Raw genomic sequence first — 15016 nt, 5'->3', positions numbered from 1 at the left:
TCTCTTTCTCACCTAAAGATTGCACCGTGCAGGATCTCCAGTCAAGGAAGCTGATTTGGCAAGGCCATAGAAGGGGTGATCTTTATTTTATGGACTTTTTGACTCTTCCACCAAAGTCATTTTGCAATCTTATAAAGAACAAAAGTATTGGAATTTGGCATGAGAGACTTGGTCATCCAAATTTTGTAAAGACGTCTCTTTTTCCTTTTTTGAACAATACTTGTAAAGACAAACACATGAATTGTAAAGATTGCATTTTTGGGAAATCTAAAGCTATTCCATTTCCTCAAAGAAGTTATTTCACCATTCGACCTTTTGAACTTGTTCATACCGTTGTATGGGGACCTTCTCCTGTTTTATCCAAAGGAGGATTTTCGTACTATGTGGTCTTTATTGATGACTTCACTCGATTTACATGAATTTACTTCTTAAGTCACAAATCCGAAGTTTTCTCCTTCTTTAAAGAATTTCATGCAATGATTAAAAATCAATTTTTAGGAAATCTATCAATTCTTAGATCCGATTCAGGAGGCGAATACATGTCCAATGAATTTCAAATCTATTTGAAAGAAAATGGAATTTGCCATCAACGTTCTTGTCCTAATACTCCGCAACAAAATGGTCTTGCGGAAAGAAAGCATAGACATATAATAGAAACCACAAGAACTTTGTTAATTTCAAAAAATATTCCAAAATCCTTTTGGGCCGAAGCGGTTCTAACCTCAACATATCTTATCAATAGAACCCCTTCATCTTCTTTGAAAAATCTTTCTCCATTTGAAAAACTTTACAATATGTCTCCCGATTATAAAAGACTAAGAATTTTTGGATGTAAATATTTTTTTCTAACTCACAAAAATGATAAACTTTCTCCTAGGACAATTGAATGTATTTTCTTAGGATATGGCGAAAAACAAAAAGGTTATCGATGTTTTGATGTACTAAAAAACAAATTTTATATCTCAAAAGATGTCACATTCCTAGAAGAAGAAAATGGTTTTTCGCATAAACCAAATGAAAATTTTGACTATTCTTTTTTATTTGACTTGTTACCTGAAGAAAACATCATAGAGGGTCATGTTGAATCTAGTGAATCTCTCATAGAAGATCATTTTGAACCTCCAAATGATGACCAAAGTTTAGATGAAAATATACCGAGACAAACACAAGTCTACTCTAGAAGGAATGAAAGTAATCCACCTTGTGCCCTTGAAAAATTCTCTCAAAATGAGTCGATTGAAGAGTCCTCTCAAAGAAGATCAAATCGTATTTCTAAAATACCAAATAGATTTGTATCTTATGATTCTTTTTCTCCAAATTTTCAAGCATGTCTGCTAGCTCTTCACTCATTTCATGAACCATCTCATTATAATGATGCTAAACAATATGCTCACTGGAATGAAGCAATGGAACTGGAACTTAAAGTACTTAAAAAGGCACAAACTTGGGAAATCATTGATCCTCCCAATGGCAAGAAACTCATTGGATGCAGATGGGTTTTTAAAGTAAAAACTAAGAGTGATGGCTCACTAGAAAGATACAAGACTAGGTTAGTGGCCAAAGGATATGCCCAAGAGTATGGGGTAGATTATGATGAAACTTTTGCCCCAGTTGCTCGAAAGACTAGTGTTCGAGCTCTTATTGCAATAGCCTCTATTAAAAAATAGTCAATCTTTCAACTTGATGTCAAAAATGTCTTTTTAAATAGAAATTTAAATGAAGAAGTGATGCAGAGCAGGCGGTACCAGAACCAGTACCAGGTGACCCTGGCACGGCCAGGGAACCCGATCCACCAGTGGGAATGGACGATCGGACCCAGCAGCAGGGTCCGACCCCAGGTGAGTTGACTCGATGCAGAAAGATAACCCGCACCTACTCCAGAAAAGGGAAGACCCGGCTCAGCACCGATCCAGTCCAGAATTGAAGCCTTCTCGGGTCCGGGTCCGGGTCCAGGTCCGGACCCGGATCCGGATCCAGTGACCATCTTTAAAAAGCACAACCTAGGGCTGCGTGAGGGAGTTTTTGGAGAATAACGACAGCGCCTTTTTTTTGCTCACCAGCCTTTTTTTTTTCTTTTGTTCCTTTCATTCGTTACTTTTATCACAGTTCGTAGTTCTCTTCATTCTTTATTCACTTGTTTATCAGTAATCTGCCAGAGACTTTGAGTATTTAATAAGATCAGTTTCACTCATCTTTTGGGTGAGAGTTATTGCTTTATAAGACTGTTCAGCATCCGATTACGCACAGTCGTGCCTGTTCAGCCTTCATCAAGGTAGCGTGGACACTGGAGTGAGACTCGACAAGCCGAGTCTTCACTGATCTCATCACAGCCCTTTAAAGGTTGCATCAACGTGGTATCAGAGCACGGGCATCCTCCGTCAGCAGCCGCATGGCTCAAGAGACGAGGGACGACCCAGCACGCGGCAAGGAACGAGACGAAGTCATTACCGAGGACCCAATGATGCGCATGATGGAGATGATGACAAAGATGCAGGAGAATATGCTGCGCCTGAACCGGGAGATGGCTGGGATCACAAAGAGGATGGACGGGATTGACTGTCGACTCGTCACCATTGAATCGACTCCAAGATCGATCCCGGCGACGACCCAACCAGTGGAGGCCCCTGTGGGCGACACTGGTATCCTCACGGCTGCCATGAACGAAACAGCCCAAGTGGGTCCCCAGCCTGCGGTGACTCAGGAGGGTTTTGGAGAAGGCCTGCGCCGGACCGTCTGTCGAGAAGTGCGTCAGTAAGGTACGCCCCCCCTAAACTCTGGTGGGACTGCGATGCAGCCGACCCCGGGACCTTTTGGAGATCCTCCCCTCACTGGCGCAAACCAGCAGGCCTGGCATCGACCCACGCACTTTGGAATGCAGGCTGGACCTGGTCTGCATGACCCGGGTTTGACACCGACTCAGGCCGTGGGTGTGCTCACGTCGGTTCGTGCAGGGAGGGGTCTGTCAACCCTCCCGGCACCCGCGCGTGGGGTTGTGGTTGTCGGCAGCTCGAAAACTAAGGGGACCGATCCCCTGTGGTCCGGACATGAACCCTCAGGGACCGGTCAGGAGGTTATTTTATTCAGGTCCGGATCCGATTACCGAGGACCACCCTTTGGGTTCTCAGGAGCGGGTCTGGCAGCCCCATACCCAGCCTACTCAGTTGGGTTTGGTTCGCAGTTCGCTCTGAATCCGACCCAACCCGTGATGTTTGAAACCCAACATGGATCCCATACCGACCCGAACTTGTATCGGACCCGGACGGAACTCCAGCTTGATCTTGAGCCGGGTCAAAACCAGACCCATACTCATATGGACCGTGGATCGAGTTTGAACAAAACCTTTTATCCCCACAACTTGATCCCCGATCCAGCCTACCCGAATCTGGGTCCGATGAATAGTTTAGGATTAGGCCCGATCCATATCCAGTCGGGTGAACCATCCCAGTCCTACCCCAACCCAACTAGATACCTGAACTCTAACCAACCCAATAACCCCTTCCCGATCCAAAACTCAGTACCTCGCCCGACCTTACACCCTTATCCTAACCCAAACCCTTACTCCCCCTTTCCTACCTACTTAGAGCCAGAGGCCCAACCCAGCCGCCCACCTTTAGTAGGACCCCCTTACATACCAGTACCACAGCGACAGCCACAGGCGGCGCCCGCCCGCAGGCAAACCCGGCAGCGACAATTTCAGCAGGGAGCGGCGCGACCTGAGCGTCGACCACCCCTCGGTGGAGTCCGTCAGCACCAGCATCCCGACGAACAGTACCGCATAGAGGACAATGAAGCAGCTTGGGACGACGACACGTTCTGGAGTGAGTATCCTGCAGAAATGGTGGAGGCTCGACAACAGAGGGCAGCAGAGCATCCCTCCACTTATGGAGTGAAACTGGACCTTCTGGAGTTTGCAGGACGATTCGACGTCGAGCAGTTCTTTGACTGGTCATATGTCGTACAGTTTTTCTTTGACTACCACACCGTAGCAGAGCACCGTCGTGTCTCTTTAGCGTCCACTCGGTTAAGAGGGTTAGCACAGACATGGTGGGTGGAGTTGCAGCGATCGAGGGAGCGGCAGGGGCTAGGGTGCGTACAGTCGTGGGAGGAGATGCAAAGACTGATGCAATCAAAATTCGTGCCTTCGGATCACGCTAAGAGAGCTTATAAGGAGTATCTAACCCTGTGTCAGGGCACTCGTACTGTGGCGGAGTACACTGCCGAGTTCCATCATCTTTCTCTACGGGTGCAGATCGAGGAAACTGCCCGCCAACAGGTCACGAGGTACATCTCTGGTCTCCGTCCTGTTATTTCTGACGACTTCAGCTGTATCACGGTTGAGACATTAGATCAGGCCAGCAGTTATGCCATGAACGTCGAGGAAAAGTTGAAACGGAGGCAGGAATAGAGGACCTCCCGTAGTGACCAGTCGAGTCGACCCAAGTCGAGTTTTCCAACCAGGGGAGCGAGCTCCCCTAGGAAGGAGGACTCAAAGTCTACCCCTAGAGCGGAATTTAGCAAACCTGATCCGTCCGGACCCGCATTCAATACCCGGTCTAAAACCAAACCTAGTGAGTCTACCATCTGTTGTTTTAGGTGTCAGGAGCTAGGGCATGTCGCGTCTAGGTGTCCCACCGTGGCCAAAAACACCCATCTCATCGAAGGTATTGTGGAGTCAGCATCCGAGAGTGAGAGTGAGTCCTTGGGCGAGGATGAGGATGAGAGGGAAGTCGTAGAGTTCGACGGCAATGTCGACAATCTATTATCCATCCGTCATGTCCTGACCGCACCCCGTGAGTCGACCCCTGCCGAATGGCTACGGAACAACATCTTTAAAACCCGATGCAACTGTGAGGGTCACGCATGTGATGTTATTATCGACACTGGTGCTTGTGAGAATATGGTGTCCGAGAGCGTTATGTCTACCTTGAACCTGAGAACCGAGAAACTGTCTCACCCCTACAAGATGGCGTGGTTCAAAAAAAAAAACGAGGTTCCCATCACCCAGCGTTGTTTAGTCCGATTCTCCATGGGGGAGCACTACCACGACGAGGTGTGGTGTGATGTGGCCCCTATGAGTGCATGTCACATCCTGTTGGGACGTCCTTGGCAGTTTGATCGCAAAACCATTCGTGATGGCCGTAGGAACACGTACTCGTTCATCTTTAAAGGTCATAAGATAATCCTTTTCCCCATCAAGGAGACGGGGTTTCCCACGGTAGATAAGCCTGAGCGAGTTCCCCGACTGGCCGGACTATCCTACCGGTCTTTCTTGAACCAATGTCAGGAGGGTGGTTATTGTTATGCTGTAGTGACTAAACCCTCAGTGAGTACGTCGTTACCAGTTCCTACGGACATCAAACCCCTTATTGAAGAGTTTAGCGACATTATGCCGGATGACCTTCCAGATGGTCTTCCTTCCATGCGTGTCGTGCAGCATGCTATTGATTTTGTGCCAGGGTCGAGTCTTCCCAATCTCCCCGCGTATCGTATGAACCCCTCCGAGCATGCCGAGTTATTAAGGCAGGTCCAGGAGTTACTGCAAAAGGGCTTTATTCGTGAAAGTGTGAGCCCTTGCGCAGTACCCGCCTTGCTCACCCCTAAGAAGGATGGGTCCATGCGCATGTGTGTGGATAGTCGAGCCATAAACCGCATAACTGTCAAATACCGTTTTCCCATCCCTCGATTGGATGATATGTTTGATATGTTGGTTGGTGCTTCCATTTTCTCCAAAATCGATTTAAAAAGTGGGTATCACCATATTCGTATCTGAGAGGGGGATGAGTGGAAGACGGCATTCAAGACACGTGATGGGTTGTACGAGTGGTTAGTCATGTCGTTTGGGTTATCCAATGCCCCAAGTACTTTCATGAATATGATGACCCAAGTGCTACGTCCTTGTATAGGGAAATTTGTCGTGGTATATTTCGATAATATTTTGATCTATAGTTCATCTTTGTCGGACCATTTGAGTCACCTGCGTCAGGTCTTAGAAATTTTAAGGAGAGAAAAATTGTATGTCAATGCGAAGAAGTGTGAGTTCATGACGTCCAGTGTTGTTTTTCTAGGCTTTATTGTGTCATCTGATTGAGTTAAGGCAGACCCCGCGAAGGTTCGTGCGATTGTCGATTGGCCTGTCCCAAAGACTATTGGAGAGATCCGTAGTTTTCACGGCTTGGCCACTTTTTACCGACGTTTCGTGAGAAATTTCAGCACCCTCATGGCCCCCATCACGAAGTGCCTCAAGGGTACTAGTTTTCAGTGGACGCCTGCTGCGGCAAAAGCCTTTTCTATCATCAAAGAGAAAATGACCAGTGCCCCTGTCTTAGCCCTTCCTGATTTTAGTGTTGTCTTTGAGGTTGAGTGCGACGCCTCCAAGGTGGGAATTGGCGCAGTCTTGAGTCAGAATCGCAAACTTGTTGCCTTCTTTAGTGAGAAGCTGACGCATGCCATGTGTCAGTATTCCACGTATGATGTTGAGTTTTATGCCGTTGTACAAGCTCTTCGTTATTGGAGACATTATCTCATTTATAAGGAATTTGTCTTGTACACGGACCATGAGGCATTGAAGTATCTGAATAGTCAAAAGAAGTTGAGTGCTCGTCATGCTAAGTGGGTCAGCTTCTTGCAAGAGTACACCTTTTCAATTCGCCATCAATCTGGTACCCTCAACAAGGTGGTTGACGCTCTTAGCAGGAAAAATAGCATCCTGATGACTATGTCAGTGCAGGTCGTAGGGTTCGAACAGAGCAAAGAGTTATATCCCACGGACCCGGATTTTCAACAAGTCTGGGAGGGGTGCATCTCTTCTGATCGCACTCTCGACCCCCGTTTAATATTCATAATGGTTACCTCTTCCGTGGGAACAAATTATGTGTGCCTGATTTCTCCCTTAGGCTTCAGTTGATTTCTGAATTACATGAAGGAGGGTTAGCAGGGCATTTCGGGTATGATAAGATGTTCGCTCTGTTAGATGAACGATACTTTTGGCCTAAAATGTGCAAAGATGTTGTCAAGTTCATCCAAGGGTGTCATGTGTGTCAAGTGTCCAAGGGTCATCGTCAGAACAGTGGTCTGTATACTCTATTACCCATTCCTGAACGGTCGTGGGAGCACGTATCCATGGATTTTATCGTGGGCCTCCCAAGAACGCCACGTCGTTTTGATTCAATTTTAGTCGTGGTTGATCGGTTTTCCAAAATGGCTATTTTCGTCCCGTGTAAGCGAACCACCGATGCCTCTTTAGTAGCGTCCTATTATTTCAAGGACGTCGCTCGCTTCCATGGTTTACCCCACACAATCACTTCTGATCGTGACACGCGTTTTATGAGCCATTTTTGGAAATCGTTATGGGCTTTGTTGAAGACCAAGCTTCAGTTCAATAGTGCGTACCACCCCCAAACCGATGGCCAAACCGAAGTTGTGAACTGCACCTTAAGAAACTTGTTAAGGAGCCTAGTAGGGGAAAATGTTAAAACCTGGGATCTAGTCTTGCCTCAAGCCGAGTTTGCATATAATAGTTCCATCAATAGGTCCACAGGCAAGCCTCCTTTTCAAGTGGTTTATGGTTGGTCGCCCACTCATGTCGTCGATCTAGCTCCAGTGTCCAGTCTCCCTGACCCCGCCCCAGACGCCTTTGATGTTGTTGAATACATGCGTGATATACATAGGCAAGTCCGGGCCAAACTCATTGAGAGTTACGAAGCGTACAAAGCCTTCGTTGACCAAGGTCGTCGCGACATTCAGTTTCAAGTCGGTCAGCTTGTTTGGGTCTACCTGCGTCCTGAGCGTTTTCCTGTGGGCACCTATAATAAACTGAGTCCTAAGAAATATGGTCCCTTCCAGATCCTACGACGTTTAGGGTCGAATGCCTACCTTATAGAACTGTCTCCCGATTGGAACATTTCCCCAATTTTCAATGTGTCTGATTTATATGCTTACTGTGGAGACAACAAGTCGTCGAAGCCGACTTCTTCCCAACCAGGGGAGAATGATGCAGAGCAGGCGGTACCAGTACCAGTACCAGGTGACCCTAGCACGGCCAGGGAACCCGATCCACCAGTGGGAATGGACGATCGGACCCAACAGCAGGGTCCGACCCCAGGTGAGTTGACTCGATGCAGGAAGATAACGCGCACCTACTCCAGAAAAGGGAAGACCCGGCTCAGCACCGATTTAGTCCAGAATTGAAGCCTTCTCGGGTTCGGGTTCGGGTTCGGGTCCGGGTCTGGGTCCGGGTCCGGACCCAGTGACCATCTTTAAAAAGCACAACCTAGGGCTGCGTGAGGGAGTTTTTGGAGAATAACGACAGCGCCTTTTCTTTGCTCAGCAGCCTTGTTTTTTTTTTTCTTTTGTTCCTTTCATTCGTTACTTTTATCACAGTTCGTAGTTCTCTTCATTCTTTATTCACTTGTTTATCAGTAATCTGCCAGAGACTTTGAGTATTTAATAAGATCAGTTTCACTCATCTTTTGGGTGAGAGTTATTGCTTTATAAGACTGTTCAGCATCCGATTACGCACAGTCGTGCCTGTCCAGCCTTCATCAAGGTAGCGTGGAGACTGGAGTGAGACTCGACAAGCCGAGTCTTCACTGATCTCATCACAACCCTTTGAAGGTTGCATCAAGAAGTATATATGGAACCACCTCCGGGTATGAATTTAAATGGAAAAATTTTAAAATTAAAAAAGGCCTTATATGGACTTAAGCAAGCTCCTAAAGCTTGGTATGACAAGTTTAGTAATGTATTAATCAATTTAAGATTTACTTCTTGTTATACTGACACTGCTCTTTTTGTTAAGAAGACAGATGATTTCATTGTTATTCTTCTGTTGTATGTTGATGATATGATCATCACTGAGAGTGACAAAAGGGGGGTAAATGATGTGAAGTCTATGTTAAAAGAAACTTTTGATATGTCTGACCTTGGATATTTGAGATATTTTTTAGGAATTGAAGTCGCTTACTCCTCGCGAGGATACATCCTATCTCAAATGAAATTAGCAGCAGACATTTGTACCAAGTCAGGGATATCTGATGAAAAGAAAGTTGAGACTCCCGAAGTTATCAATGCAAAACTGAGACTTGAGGACGGTGTTCTTCTTGAGGATTCAACCCCTACCGTCAATTAATTAGATCTCTCACCTATTTATCCATCACCCGTCCAGATATAGCTCATGCAGTTCATGCTGCAAGTCAATTTCAGCATGCACCTACTTCAGTTCATATGGCGGCCGTAATGAGAATTGTGCGATACATCAAAAATACCATCTCCAAGGGACTCTTCTTATCTTCTTCCTCATCTCTTGAATTAACTGCTTTTACTGATGCTGACTGGGGAGGAAATCCCAATGATTGTATCTCAACTACTGGTTTTTGCATTTTTTTAGGTGAATCTCTCATTTCGTGGATATGCAAGAAGCAGCAGAAGGTCTCACTATCATCCACTGAAGCTGAATATCGAGTCATGGCAATGACAACTATGGAAATCGTATGGCTCAGAAGTCTCCTTGGTGACATGGGCGTCCTCATTTCCTCTCCCACCAAGCTCTGTTGTGATAACAAAAGTGCGATATACATTACAAGCAATCATACTTTTCACGAGCGGACCAAGCATATCAAAATGGATTGTCATTATGTTCGAGACGAATATCTCAGGGGAACTATCACATTACCAACTTCAGAATATCAACTGGCTGACTTCTTCACCAAAGCGCTCCCAACTCCACGATTTATGTTTCTTCTTAGCAAACTTTCGATCTTCTCCCCGTAAAGTTTGAGGGGGCATGTTAAATTATGTATATATAAATATATATATAAGTATATATATACATATATGTATATATATACATAATTCTTTTTTTGTTTTCTTATTTTCCAAATACCCAATAGGGGTATTTTGGTGAATCCTCATGTAAACCCTCACCTCTCCTTTTTCTCTCCTTTTTTACTTTTTCCTTTTCTTTTTTCTTTTTTCTTTTTTTATTTTACTTTTTGTAAGACCACAAGGGGCCCCACCCTTCTTGTCGTTGGGGCCCCAACGGTCATATTTATGACCGTTGGGGCTCCCAACAACAAGATGGGAGCCCCCTTGTGGTCCCTTGTTCTTGGCTTCCTCCTCTATAAATAGAGCAGGCCTTCCCTTGTATGAGCATAGGGTTTTTTACCCTCTTCTTTCTTTCTTCAATAATATCCAACTTATGACTTTAAGTCATTTTTCCTTTTGTGGGTTTTTTGTATACACTTCTAGTGTTTGTGTTATTGGCTCTTGTGATCACTCTTAAAGAGTGTTTTGCTTTATTGGTGCTTCCGCCCATCTTCATTACAATGACCAAAGAAATGTGCATTTTTTGCAATAGTGAAATCCATAGAAGGTCCGATTCCATTTCCGGGACAGTGAAATCAATGAAAAGGAGTACCACGGTACCCCATTCTGTGACATTCAAATGTCCCCTAAATATTGACAGCCCACATAAGCACTTGCTAAACACTATAGTGTTTAGCAGAGCAGTGGTGCATAACACTTTAACAGGATGAGAACCATTAGTTCAAAAATAATGTGGGAGCAGTCAACTTGCAGAATTGCCAAGTCTCTCAATTTGTATTGATATGTATATTTAATTCGAGTTTGAGGCTAAAAGCTTTGTAAAATTCATTTTGAATTCAAGTTTTAAAATAAATTTATATGTTTTAAACCCCAATTTCGAAAATATAAAACTCCAAAAATATTTTTTTAAATAATTTTTTTAAGTTCATGCATCATTTGCATTTCTTTTTAATTTTATTTTATTTTTCTTTATTTTTTAGGGCATAAAAAGGCTAAATTACTGATTTTTTCAATTTTTCAATAATTAAAGAAAATTTATAAATGCCTACATTTATTTCTAATTATTTTCAATTATTTTAATTCATTCAAGGATTGTAATAATTACATTAATGAGAATTTTTATTTTATGCTTAGTTTAGAATGAATGAGCATGTAAATTAATCTCATATTAATGTGTTGCATTTAATTTTTCTTTATTTCTAAATACAATATGAAAAACACAAATGGCATGTGCACCATTTAATAAAAGATAAATAAAACTAAGTAAAATTTGTATTTTCAGCCCTAGTCGGAATACGAATAATACTTAGAGTTATTATTTTTTATTAAATAAAAAATTGACCTACACTTTTAGGTTATTTTTCAAAAATCATCATATTTTCAAAAATTCATTTTCTTCCTTTATTAGAGTTCAAAATAAAGATTAATTTGAAATATATTTGTGGTCCTAGTCATGAATATATTAAAAATTAATTTTATTTTAATTCTATAAAAGTATAAAATCTTTTTTTCTTTATTAAAATTTTAAATAAAGATTAATTTCAAGTATATTTGTGGTCCTAGTCATGAATATATAAAAATTAATCTTGTTTTAATTCTATAAAATATGAAATTTTCCTTAAAATTCAAATGATTTGTTAAAAAAATAGCATATTCATCATTTAAGATAGAATTACACCATTTTTTTTAATTATCCAAGTTATTTTAAAATTTCTAAGTGATTTTCAAAATGATTTTCAAAAACAATTTTCATTTCTAAATTCAAAACCATTTTTCAATTTCCATTTACAAATTCAAAGCTATTTTTTAAATTTCATCCAACCTGCTCACATATTATACTATGCAATATCGATATGAGTTTTATGATAAATGTGTCTTTCTTATAGTTAAATTCTTAAATTCCATGGATGTCATCTAATTCATAAAATTTGAAGTTACAAATAGCAGAGATGGTAAAAGTGTTAGCCTCAAATGAAATATACATTAAAATAAGTTATTACAATGTCCATGTAACCCAGTTCATGAGCAGTGAAATCACCCCAATTGATTCTACATTTCCCTCCTCTCCAAACAAAGAGATGCTCGTTGTCATTAGCTTGAAACTTGTCCTTGTAGTTATATTTTCAATGTGGCAAATACTTCATCCATTTCTTTATTATATGTATCATATTCCAACAATTTGTATTATATCCCAACAAAAGTTGAACATCCATGCAAAATGTAATGAAGCAACAACATTGAAAATTATCCCAAATAACAACCTATATGATGCTTTTATTGTTTAACACTATAAAAAGCATGATTGCCACCCAAAAACTATAAGACAAATATGATGTCTAATCTCCATATATCAGCTAGGGAAGCCTCACAAACCTTTCATAGATTGCATATAAATATAAAATTTATATATCTACAAGACAGATGAAAATATGAAAATAGGGCACTATAACAAGATTGACCTTTCTACAAGAAAGACCATTCTAAATCCTCAAGTATAACTGAAATAATTCAATGTATTATACTAAATTTTCAGCAGCCATTAGTTAGATGCTATGGTTTCAAATAGAGGGGCTCCACTAAAGAATCTGTCTGAACTTGTACATCCCTATATCAGAGAACATGTTCAATAAGCATGAAGACATGACACCAACCTAGTATACTTGAAGTCCCTGAAGAGCTTTGATTGGGCATTTCAACAACAATTGGTAGGCATAGCATGAATTCAACAATAAACCACACAAATGCATTGGTTCAAGAAAAGATGAATGGAAGCCCTAAGTTTGGTGAATGGTTCTATATAAGTTGTGCTAGCTTGAGTATTTCATCAAACAAACAATAGACGACTACACCTTCTCCATGGTTCAAACACCCCCTCTGTACATATATTTTATATATTTGTTAAAAAAATATCATCTCAATAATAGATAACATGAGCTTCAAAAAGTAACAATTTAGTCTACAAAAACAGCCAATGAAATAGAAAAATGTAGAATACCTTTATCAAGAGTTTCATACAATCTTAAATGCATTTATCAAGTTTCAAACCATAGCACCATTCATTATATGTCTCATTTCTATTTTTTCTCTCTATCTCTCCACCATTCCTTGATCTTCTTCTGCTTGCCCTTCTTCACCTCCTTTGCTTCTTCTGCTTCAGCGGAGGCACTTCCGCACCACTTACATTACCACTCTCGACATCGCAATTCTCACTGTCCCCCGACCCATAAATCTGGCTACCAATCCAGTCCATCACATAGTCCCTGCTCTGCAACTCCCCACTCTTGTCCTGCCTCCACCACCAATCCCTCCCCCATTGCCCATTGAGGTTGTTTGTGGTCATGGATGGAACGAACTCCTTACCGTTTGCGATTTCGAAATCCTCGTCCATGGGAGTGAGATCCCGATCAGCAAACACCCCTTTCCCCTTTGCATTGAAGCTTTTATCTGCCACCTGAACGCTTGAATCCTTTGTGAGAGCTTTGGGGATGCATTTTTGGGTGTGTGATTAGGGTGGTTGGTTTTCGGATGAAGCGGATCACCAAGTAGCGGTCATCGAGGCTGATTGCGTCCTTGGAGTCATTGGAGGAGGCAAATAAGGGGTTGTCTGATGCCATCGACGATATCCGACAGAGAGGAACAAAAATAGAGAGAAAGAGAAAATAAAACCTACCTGAACTTTGGCCTGAGAGACTCCACAGTAGTTGCGTGAGAGAAAGAAATGATGCATGGACGGGTGTCGTCCACAGCGTTCAATGTTCGTCAACAAAGAGAAAGTCTTTTTCGTCACTTGCGATCCACGAAACGAGCCATCTAACATGCTCTTAGGGTATATTTGATGCGTTGTTCTCAGCGTGATTCAGACAAAAATCACCCTGGGAACAATGATTTCCAACAAACATTGGACGCGGCGGACGACGTTCAGCGCGTCCGTCGGGTCCTTTATAATATGTAATTTTCGATCCACCTCCCCCCTGTTACAAAACGAACAGAAACGGGAAAAAAATTGCATCGACGGGCGTGCCGCACCCGTCGATGTGTCTCTCTCAAGCGAAACTTCATGCTCAGGATTTGCTGGCAGAGAAATGACGCGTCTTTCTGAAAGAGCGCATTTTCTTTTCTGGCAGCTCTGATGGATTTTTCGTCCGAGATCGGGCTAACGCTGCTCAATAGACTACGGCTGCTCCGGCGGAATACAGGGTTTCGCTGCGTAGCTTAGCTTCGGTATCCACCTGGAAGAATTGGTAGTATGAGTGGGTTTTAGTCTTTCTGTTTGCAAGGTTGAAGAAAAAACTCAGTTTGGGTATCAATTTGGACAACTCGTTCTTGGGTTTCATCAAAATCCATTCGGGTACTAGCCAGAAGAAGGGTTTTCGTTGAGAAAACTGCATTTTTCTTTTTCCTTCAGATTGTTAGAGTAGGGTTTTGGGTTTAGTATGCGGAGGTGTCTATATGGACTATGAATTATTAGCTCCCTCCAAGGACTACCTTCCTTGTGCTGACTTCTTGGTATAATCTGAACTGCTCTATGAAGAAGATGAAAGGCAGGTGCAGAAGACGCCTTGTCCCCATTTGGGGGCTTGTAGTATTTTCCTTATTCTTGCTTTTGAGAATCAGTGAAACAATATTCCCTTGTGCTGCCATCTTAATTGCTGGTTTGATCAGGGTCTTTGTTCTGTACACGAGCAGAACGCCTATCCTGAAAGGTCCTGTGAATTTCTGCTCCAAGATCACGTCGAAGATGCTCTCTTTCTTCTGCGAAGAGACTGCACTGAGCGATGCCCAATTGCTCGAATCGAGCCCTAATGGAAAGTACTACAAAGCCATACTCGAGAACGGATTTACAGTTGCCGTCAAGAGAATCGAACCAGCGAACATGGCGGAAATCCAGAGCAAGTCTGCGAAGAGAAGGATTCAGAAGAATTTGGAAGTTTTGGGCTGCTTGAAGCATAGACATTTGATGAATTTGCATGCCTATGTGAACCGATCTGATCAGTACTCGCTGGTTTACGATTACATGCCGAATGGTAGTCTCGAGGATGCAATTAAGAAGGTCAGAGCAAGCCAGCTCCACTTGAATTGGGAGATGCGGCATAGAATTGCAGTTGGGATCATCAAGGGACTTCAATTTATTCACTGTGGTTGTAGCCCCTGGGTTCTTCATCTAAAGCACCGCCCTACTGCACATAATTATTAA

The 15016-nt window shown here is 42.5% G+C and overlaps 1 protein-coding gene and 1 pseudogene across 1 annotated transcript; both read left to right on the top strand.

Annotated features, from left to right (window-relative positions):
• Positions 1 to 2389: 2389 nt before the first annotated feature.
• On the top strand, positions 2390 to 6088 carry LOC149821842 (uncharacterized). Its single transcript, XM_089981449.1, has 5 exons — positions 2390 to 2743; positions 3644 to 4090; positions 4190 to 4383; positions 4594 to 5563; positions 5984 to 6088. Exons 1-5 carry the CDS (start codon positions 2390 to 2392, stop codon positions 6086 to 6088), a joined length of 2070 nt encoding a protein of 689 aa, XP_089837575.1.
• Positions 6089 to 13543: 7455 nt separating this feature from the next.
• LOC149821841 (inactive leucine-rich repeat receptor-like protein kinase CORYNE pseudogene) lies at positions 13544 to 15016 on the top strand (annotated as a pseudogene).

Source organism: Nuphar pumila, chromosome 11 (assembly GCF_984573655.1).
Source record: "Nuphar pumila chromosome 11, dmNupPumi1.hap1.1, whole genome shotgun sequence".
Lineage (NCBI taxonomy): Eukaryota > Viridiplantae > Streptophyta > Magnoliopsida > Nymphaeales > Nymphaeaceae > Nuphar > Nuphar pumila.
The sequence above is the reverse complement of the archived record's forward strand: the minus strand, read 5'-3'. Positions and strand labels throughout refer to the sequence as shown.